The following is a 10,301-nucleotide window of genomic DNA, read 5'->3' as shown; positions in this document are numbered from 1 at the left end:
GCAAATATGTTGTTGTTCTTGCACTCTCTAATTGACCAGCAGAGCTAGACCAGATCCATGATATCGTGCACCATCAAAAAATCCAGCACCATTGAAGGATCGTCAGTTAAATCTTGTTTGAGAGTCTCAAGCATGCAAGAACGTGTTCTGTTGTTGTTGTTGTTGCATGCCCCCATGGTCAGCAGAGCTAGACCAGAGCCATGAGTTTGTTTATCCTCAAGAAATCCAGCACCGTCACTGGGTCTTCAGTCAAATCCCTCCTGGAGAGCCCGAGGCACGACAGTATATGGTCAGGCGAGGCCTGCTCAACCGAACACTTGAAACAAGTCTGAAAGGTCTTTGACCCCTCCGAAAATTTTAAAGTTTTAAGATGTCCACTACGAAAACGGGCAAGAGTTGTTTGTTCCTGTCTGTTAAACCCAGGGGTCAGGGAGCCACCAGGTCTACATGGGAAGGAATCCACTGCATGTGAATTTGATGAGAGACGGAAAGGTGTTTTAGTTTGTTGAGTATTGAAACTCCTACACTATCTCTCACACTTTGCCATCTGGTCAGGTGCTGTATTGCACTTCTGCTATCGGATAGAATCCAAATTTCGGTTCCGTGGGGGAGAAGCTCCAGAGAGTCTAGGGCTTCATCAATGGCTATTAGCTCACTACGGAACACAGAGCAGTAATTAGGGTTTCTCCTCTGAATCCTCAAGTCAAGATTTTGCGATTTGATGTAAATTCTACTACCAGAGTGGTTATTATCGTCTCTACTGCCATCCGTGTAGACTCGGATAGCGTTAATTGGAATCTCTCCAATTCTCTCTAGAGTGAGAGAACGTGTTCTGATGAAGCCTGCTCAGAAAAACAGTTCGAACACATTTCTAAGTCCTTGGACCCCTCTGAAACTTTCACTGATTTCAGGGGACTACTTCAAGGGCGCGCAAGAATTGTTTGATTGTCTATTAAAACCCTGAGTCAAAAAGGGATCCGCCAAGACGAGAACATTGATACCAATGGTGCTCTGGGGGGACAATCCAAGTGGTCTCTATAGCAAATATAGTTTACTTAAATCATTTCTAAATTAAAAACCTTTTCATTTTACTTATTCTGAATAAAACATCGCAGAACAAAAAACAACTAAAGATTAGATTCCAAAATTGTCGGCTAAAACACTCAATGTTTTAAATTGTATATTAATCTGTTGAAGATTGTTTATTTAAATTGGTTAAGATTGACAAAAGAAATTTATAGGAATTTATAGACTTTTAAAATAAAAAATACGTGGACATAAGTTCTTAGAAAACGCTATTGAAAAGAAGCACTTTATCTTTTGCAAATTTGTAGAGCTAAAAAGCAATAGTAAAACTTTAAAATTGTTTCACTTCTCAAGATTTATCACATTTCGAAATAGGACTGTTTTCAAGACTACTTTTTCATTCGAAAATGTCACATTCTTAATGCAGAAATTTGTAAATGGAAGGAGCAAGGCCAATCATTGGCTTAGCAAAAGCTTAAGCAAAACCCCAAGTCCCACGACTCAATAGCGACGAGTTGACACGTTTTGCTTGAAACTAGAGAAAGAACCCTGATTTCTTCTTATGCTTTTTTTTAAATTTATCACGTGACTTGGGCTCCCTGCTTCGCGAATGAAAGTCTTCACTCTATCCATTTTATCTCTTCTCAATGATTACAACTTTAAACATCACTTACGTTATTTTACAGAAACTAAGCGAACTTTTACGACGTGATTGCGCTGCATTAGAGCCGTCAAGGCTAACAGTTAAGGTTTCCAACGCAGTGCAATCGCAGAGATAATGCGCATCAGTGAACTACCAAATATTCTACGTAACTTGCATTGGTTTAGTAGGCGACATCATAAATTACTCCGTTGACATTACATTGAAATTAAAGCGCATTGCATTTGAACGCTTTCATAGATCACTTTTAAACGTTAGATCAATCCATTGATAATTCTAACGCAGCGCAAAACCAACCGGTGAACAGGCCTTAAAAATTAAACAATCCTTTGATTAAACGAGCTGATGTGTGCATCACATGACTTCCTTTTACTCCAATTCAATGTCATTTCCTCATTATTGGCATTTTTAATGCGATTTAATTGTTTACTCTCTAAATATCACCAACAGTGGCCATATTGAAACCAAATTTAAAAAAAACAAAAAATCACAATTTGTCGCCAAGTTGGCGACAAAACTTAGCGACCAAAAGACTAACGATGTATCGCCAAGTGTCCGACAAATTATAACACCACTTGAGTTTACATCGAAATTAATAAAGATTTTCCCCCAAAAAGGGCAAAAGACCCCCTTAGGAACATTCAAATGCAACCAAAATTGAAGGTGCACAACTAGGTCCCACTAGGAGTCTACGTACCAAATTAAAATTTTCCAGGACATACCGTTTTTGAGTTATGCGAGATACATACACACATACGCACATACATACGTACATACAGACGTCACGAGAAAATTCGTTGTAATTAACTCGGGGGTTGTCAAAATGGATATTTCGTGTGTCTGTAGGTTCCTAGGCACATATCCACGTGTGTTCGGGTCGAAAAAAAAACTTAACATTCATTCAGGGATGAGAAAAATGGAAATTAAGGCCGATTTTTGAGCGAAAATTTTTTCGCGAATACAATACTTCCTTTTTTGTAAAAGGAAGACAAAAAGGTGTACTCCGAATGCCCCTTCGAGTCAATATTTCAATTTGCAACACATCGAGATAATGAATAGTCAGAAATACACACACACAAAAAACAAAACAAAACGTGTAGATTTCCATTTATTTCCGAAACCACAAGAAAAAAAAAAGACAATCTAACGTATAATAAGTTCAAAAATATGTATATAGTTTTATAAAATAAATTTATAGTCAACACGTAAATAGAGTTAAAAGCAAATAATAGTATATGCTCAACATCAAACTTATTGTATATGCCTTGCTCATTAAATGTTAAGTCTGTAGTGCCGGATTTTCACACAAGTATAAGTACGCATAGTTATAAGAGAGAAGTAAAAATCCGAAACTTAGACTTAATCACAAAGTTGAGAAATGAGTGACACATTTAGGTAAGGGAGCTCAATTCACTAAGTTGAGAATTAACATATCAAAACTTTTCTTGGTTGTTAGATGCAGGACAGCTGACACTTTTCTCCTTTCCAGTTTCCAAAGAAGGTTGCAAATTAGTGAACAGGTCTTTATTTCGAGATTTCCTACAAAAAACGTAAAATTTAATTTACAATAGAATAAAGCTTAAAACATAGGTCAATGAGACGTTGGGACTCAAATACAAAGTTATTAAATGAGTGATAAATTTGTGCAATAGAGCTCAATTCGTTTTGAATGAGCAGCTAAAAAATTTTCTTAAATTCCAAAACATAGGTCTATGTACCGTAGAAACGTTATCACAATTGTCAAATGATTGATTTAGGGTAGATTGGGGAAGACGCCGTAGTTTTTAACTTTATTTTACACTAGCTGCATTGCCCGACGTTGCATGGTCCACCTCAAAAATATACGTATATTCGGCGTTCAAAGCATTTTACATAATGATGTAAATTTTTCCGTTTTCATTACATTTCTTATTGCTGCTCCACTTCTATTAGTCAAAGCGTGATGTTATATAGCCTATAGCCCTCCTCAATCAATGGACTGTTCAACACAAAAAGAATTTTTCAATTTGAATCCGTAGTCCCTGAGGTTAGCGCGTTCAAACAAACTCTACTGCTTTATATTATTAGTATAGATGAAATGCCATATTGGCTTTATTTTTATTTTATCAACAATATATGTACTTTTGTGATTGGTAAAGAAATAATAGAAAAACTATTTTGTTATCTTAAAAAAGGAATCATTTGTAAATGTTTGCATATCGGCGCATCTTACCCCAATCTTGGGGTAAGATGACCGATACGTTTGTGCGACGATCCAATTCATTTAAATGAAATACATTAGTGAATATATTGCATGTACATCTAAACAACATTGCTTTTTAATGTTTTCAAGTGTTTCCTTTTCTTTTTAAGGAAATATTACTTAAAAGGAAATTCTCCACTTCCACAGAGTGCACATATGTTTTCAAATGTAGAACACGATTCACGGAGATACGATTCATTTTATCCAAACACATTTACCAATGCTTCGTTGTATTTTTTTTTAGTCACTCAAAACACGCGTTTTTATAAACGCGTACCTCAAGATATGATTCTTGGCATGGAACATCACGTTTATTTATTCTTCTGCCGAATATTCAGATTTGAGGATTTTCAAATAATTCTTCCTTATACGTCGTAGTTGGTTTAGCTGACTTGAATTTTGTCAGCTTTCTATTTTTCTTAGAGTATAGTTTTCCGTCGGCCAAGTTTTTTTTTGTTTTCTTTGTCTGCATGTTTCTCACGTCTTCTTCTGCTTCTATGTGTGACTATTAGCGCTTGAGCATCAGAGTCTAATATGGGTATTATTGGTTAACGAAAGCTTCGACCGTCCGTTAGGCTGTTTGACAAAAGATCGAATCAACTAGTGAATACGAGCGGTGTTGATTGAAAAAGACTTCGACTGGCTGTTCGACTTAATGGCCGAGGGTCGAATCGTATGGTGAATACGGGCGTGAGTTGCTGAACGTTTTGACCGGAGAATGTTAGAGTGGTAAATGCCTTACTAGGGATTTTATCTAAAAATATGCAATTACATTTAATTTTAAAATTTATCCTCTTTATCATAATAGAGCACTTTGAAATAACATCAAGATTTTAAAGTCTAACTTACTTTTTGTTCGGACAAAACCAAAATGGTTGGTCTTTGCCAAAGTTTTCTCCCTCTTCTAAAGTGTTCGGAAGGTGCTGGTTTGCAGTTTCTGGTAGAAATAACGTTAAAATTCCAGCAGTAAATGACATAATTCCAAAAATTAGGAGAGGCAACAAAACTTCCTTTTCTGACTGTAATATAAGAGAAAAATACAAAACAAGTTTTAAAAATTGCGAAGTAAGTTTCCTACGTTATTCAATAGTGTTTATATCGCATGTCGGCAACTGAAGTTACACTCGGAGAGATAATCAGTACCTTCAAATTGGCAAATAAAAATTTCATAAATTTGTTTTGGCATATTGTAATGCATTAATACGTATTCTGCAGAGTAAAGTTAAAAGGCAGTATCTGCAAATTTTTCCTTTTTTTCATTTTTTTTTCTTTAGCGACATTCTGCTAGTTTGTTAAAAATAAAGCCAAAAAAAAAAGAAACGTCAAATTCCAACATGTCACTATTTTTAGTGGGGAATTCAAAACGCGTTTATTCAAATATCTCAAAAACTTATTTTTGCGGATGCTGCTCTTAACCTTTCCACGGCAGTATTATTCCTAGTACTTCAGCTCTCAGAGGTGCAGTGAGATATACCACATATCGCGGAGTTCCTAGATCGCACATAAAGGGGTAAGCTTCCAGCTGAGCTGACGCCCAGCAAGGGGAGCTTCCCCGGCGCTAAGGCCCCTATAGTGGAGGAGCCGACGCATCCGCCATTTTGGAGCAAACTTGATCCAGTGCTTCGTAGCGTTAGCATTGCTGCCGATGTTTACATTTCTTTAGCATGTGTTAAATTGAGTCAAATGGGTGGTTGTTCGGCTGTTAATTGTGTAAACAGCTCCAAAAAAGGATTTCGGCTCTTCAGATTTCCAGTAGATGCAGAAAGAAAAAAGAAATGGATAAATAATGGCATGCGAAGTGACTGGCAGCTTGGAAACGACGCCAACTGTTTCCAAAATTTCGCCAATGTTCACCTTCGCTCTCCGATTCTCTCGTTCCCTGTTTGGCGAAGGATTGCCAATAAAGGTAGCTTTCCCTGTTGTACTCTTGCTCCAAAATGGCGGATGCGTCGGCCTCTCCAGTTATAGGGGCTCTACCCGGCGCAATAAGTATCATACCGTCCGTGGTAACTATACGACTTCCGACCGCAGATCCCCACCGTGCAGGGGGGGGGCGTTACGCGTCCCCCCCGGGCGGTAATACCCAAGGCGCATCGCTAAGATGTGGTATTATGTGGAGAAAAGAAAAGTACTTCAGCTCCACAACCTAAGGCTACATACATGCTGAAAGGTAGGATGAGGTGGAGAAAAGTTCTTTAGCTTCGTTTCATCCGTTATATTTTTTAGAAAAATATATCATTGCTTTTAATATGCACTTAATAAAATAGTTCACAAATTTCAACTTTTAAGCTGTGTCCTTTCTATTGCCGGGATGCTCCAGTTTGATAACATCCAAAATTCTAACTGTTAGCTGTAACATTTAGAATCGTTAGAGTTTTAAAACTTTAGATTTTCTTTCTAATCAGTTATGTTTTAGTGCTATTTATTATATTGTTACCTGTGCAAACTGTTAGAACTAAATAGCTACCTATTGGTTAAAATTTTTTAAAAATATTTTAGTTTTATTTTTCTTTTTTGAAACTACTCGTAGTTATTTTGTTACGTAGCGGCAATTTAATCGCATGAAGAATTTTGAAATATATCTCTTATTGTAAGTTAGGGGTACTTAGTGCAAAATAACGTTTTTAAAATGCTTATTCCACCACTATGTTACACGAATTGGTCAAAACATTTAAAAACTTATATTAAATTATTTGTATACCAACCACTAATAGTTTATTATATTATTATACACAACTAAATGGTTAATAGTTTTAAAAAAATGCTCGGTTGGCCGAAATTCTTTAAATTTATATAAAGAAAGTTCAAAAGTGTCGGACAAATTTTTGTACGAGTTTTGTGAGAATGACTCACATACAACAGTTAATTTATAGTATTTAAAGGGCTAACTATAGATAACACGTACTCAAAGGTAGTATGCACAAGACAAACTAAGTCACATCTTCGTAATAATTGTGGTTTTATAAACCAGCTATGCTTAGTGACTGTAGAGGGAAAAACCCCCAAAAGAATAGATCTGATAATCTCTAAGGCTAATTTATTTATTATTATTATTATTATTATTATTATTATTTTGGTTTCTCATTCTTTTTAGAGTTCGATAAGATTAAATAAAACTTCTATCTGCTGTTTTGAAGATAATGTTTTCTACTTTACATTTTTGCCAAGATTTGTGTGCGTGACTAGCCGCCAGGAAGGCTTGACAATGGTCTAAAGAGTCATATGTCTTTCCGTAAAAGAAAGACTCACACTTCTTTAGACCATCTTTTGTTGGGTTACTAGGACATTTAAGATTTTAAAATAAGGATAAATATCGGCCAAAATTTAATGAACAATAATCAGTTTTTACTCTGCAATGCAGAAGATAATTCTTACCAATTGTACAATGAAAGGCGCCAAGAGGCTACCCGTAAATCCAAGAGCTCTGATAACAGCTAGAGCGCGTCCTCGAATAACTGTTGGAAATGATTCACTCACAAAAGTAAACGTTATGTCAAACGCTGTAGAGTAGCAGCATCTCATTATTAAAGCGAAGATCATAATTAAGGTAGCAGCTGGAAAAAGAAGGGGAAAAAACCCACTGTTCAGGTAACTAGGAAATTCAAAGCGAAGAGCATACATGTATACTATTGCACATAAGTATTGTAAGTTTGAGTAGTCTAGCATTTTTCAAGCATGATACTCCAAAAATATTTTTTTCTCTATTTCGACTTTTACTTATTTGCGTCAGAATCTTAAACTTGGTTAAGGACAAGATATGATTGAGCAATTGCACACAAGTAATTCTTCAATTTCATGAAAAATATAATATAAAAAATAAATACTCTTTTTATTCAAGTTCGTCAAGGAATATATGTGTTATGTATAAGTTATCAATGTTTTGTGTCGCCTATTTTGTTAAATAAACACCTAATGTTAATAGTTGGATCTGAGTCATTTCTTATATTCATATCATTATATACAGGGTGTTCCGTTTTAACTTGCAAGACCTCTATTTTCGCAACTGTTGGTCCTAGACGCATACTTCCAGTTGCAAAAATGTTCAAAATCAGATGCAGGGTTAAGATATTAAAAGTTTGAAGCAAAAATAAAAATGAGTAAAAAAATACAAAATTTAACTTTTCATACGGGCTCTAGGTCCCCTAACTTGTATTCAGGGAAATAATCTCCATTAAAAATAATTCCAACACAAAAAGTTTGACATTAGTACGACCAATATTCACTGAGATATGAAACGCAGCGTTTTCTGACATACACCACTTTACACTCGCCGTCAATAACATCTTTTGGGGGAACATAGCAGTTAACAAGGGTTTAAAATTATATGTGTGTATAAGAGTGCGGTTTTTAAAATTGATTGAGGTTTTGTAGTGTGTTTTTGCCTACCATGGCGTAATATTTGCATTTATTTTTGAATAGCAATGAAAAAATATATTTTTTTTCACTTCAACAACCAGTCATTCTTTTCAAAAAGGGCGATGAGTTCCAATCTCATTTTCTATAAACCTATATTTCCCTTAAAACATTAAACTCTAATATCTTCTTGAGTTTCGGTCGCACAAATAGCAATCTTTTTGTGTTAGCAATATCTTTCAATAGAGAATATTTCCTTGAATACAAATTAGGGGACCTAGAGCCCGTATAAAAAGTTAAATTTTGTATTTTTTGACTCATTTTTATTTTTGCTTTAAACTTTCAGTATTTTAACCCTGCATCTGATTTTGAACATTTTTTCAATTGGAAGTATGCATCTAGGACTGACTGTTGCAAAAATAGAGTTCTTGCAAGTTTAAACGGAACACCCTGTATATACATATCACTTAAGCACTTGAAGTACTTTTTCAATTTTATTTACGTGAATAAATAGTACAAAATCATTGGAAATTGTTCCACAAGAAGTATGTTGCGGTAAAGTGACCCCACTTAACCACTCAGTCATACAAAAATTATCTCACCAATCAAACGTTAATTAGGTAACTGTTAATTAGTTACAATAACAAAATATTTTCACACAAAATGTTTTTAAGCTTACACCAGTCAATTACTGTGAAAACTGCATTTAGTTTTAGTTAAAAAATGTATCCCAGTATAAAATACATCCTTTTGGTAAATCGGAACTATCGCACGAAGATTTCAAGTACGTAAATTCAAACGCCTTCACTATTTCTGAATGCCCAAGAAATACATATTACCTTCTCTGGAAGCTATTACTGCATGACCTCTCGCCATCTCTCTGGTAGGGCATTAATCTTATGTTGATGGAAGTCCTGAGGTTGGGATCTTCGTTGACCTGTAGTAAGCTAATGTGGTGACTTCCAAATGATCTCAAATTGGTGGTAAAACCCATCGCATCCAGTAGTCTTTCGACTGTTTTCAGATGAACATTTAACCCCTTGGCGTACAATAACGTTTTGGAGGTGTTGAAGAGTCTTTTTAATGGCACATGAAATGGATGACGTCTCGGAGACGTCAGTTTACAATAGTTTTTGAAATGAATGATGTCTGGCACACATCGAAGTCAACAATTGCACGAGTGATTAATGGAATCGCCCAGACGCTATTGCATGTTAAGAGGTTACTGTATTGTTATTGTGAGTGTGAGAGATTTTATTTGTATGTTGTAGGATTAAACCTTCAATATGTGATGTAGCATGCTCTCCAAAACTCGACGTGTGCGAAGACCAGTATAAAAGTCGTACGATAAATAATGCCCATGGTGCTCTTTTTTAAGTCATTTTTAAGTTTTCAGACTTATTAAAAGCACAATATATCCTATCATAAATACCATGCATTTATGTGCTGACTATCAAAGCGATTTGATGGTGATCTTTTCCAGCAATCACAACATCACCAAGTTAATTTAAGTTTAAATTTGAACAAAAACCATAATTGCTTTCGCATATATATATAAAAACGAGATTGATAGCTAAAACTTGTATGTTTGTTAGCTATGTTAAACACATCCATTATTTGAACGCGTAGTTCAAATTTGGAGCAGTCATTAATAATTTTTAACTGATAATAGAACTTCCTCACATCTTTACGAAACTTAAGTAAACACTTTAAAAATTGGAGCTAAGCACATTTAAAGTACCTAGAAGGAAAATGGTATTAGTGTCAAAATTAAAACTGTATATATAGCTAGGTGCAATCTATCCTCTATTTTGGGACAAGAAATGGTACTAGTAGTCCTGGTAGGTTTTGCTCTACAGCATGATTTGGAAACCTTTTAAATGAAAACCTACCTAGGATTTGAAAACTGCCCGTGTTTTACTCAAAGCTTAAAAAAGTCCACTAACTTCCCTTTGCTTTTCACAGCCTCAATTTTTTTGCATCATTTAAAACTTAGTCGAAATCACTCTTAACGATCCT

General features: G+C 35.3%; 1 protein-coding gene across 1 annotated transcript in view; it reads right to left on the bottom strand.

The window, feature by feature from the left end:
• Window positions 1–3,011: 3,011 nt before the first annotated feature.
• Window positions 3,012–10,301, bottom strand: part of LOC129231167 (organic cation transporter protein-like) — a 35,917-nt gene continuing 28,627 nt past the window's right edge. Inside the window, exons 8-10 of the mRNA XM_054865415.1 lie at window positions 7,305–7,483; window positions 4,779–4,948; window positions 3,012–3,226 (exon numbers count right to left, since the gene is read on the bottom strand). Coding sequence (XP_054721390.1) covers window positions 3,121–3,226; window positions 4,779–4,948; window positions 7,305–7,483 — 455 coding nt within the window. The 3' untranslated portion in view covers window positions 3,012–3,120. The remainder of the gene's footprint in view (window positions 3,227–4,778; window positions 4,949–7,304; window positions 7,484–10,301) is intronic.

The sequence above is a fragment of the Uloborus diversus genome, chromosome 10 (genome assembly GCF_026930045.1).
Source record: "Uloborus diversus isolate 005 chromosome 10, Udiv.v.3.1, whole genome shotgun sequence".
NCBI lineage: Eukaryota > Metazoa > Arthropoda > Arachnida > Araneae > Uloboridae > Uloborus > Uloborus diversus.
Note: the sequence above shows the minus strand (reverse complement) of the source record. Positions and strands in the feature narration are given on the sequence as shown.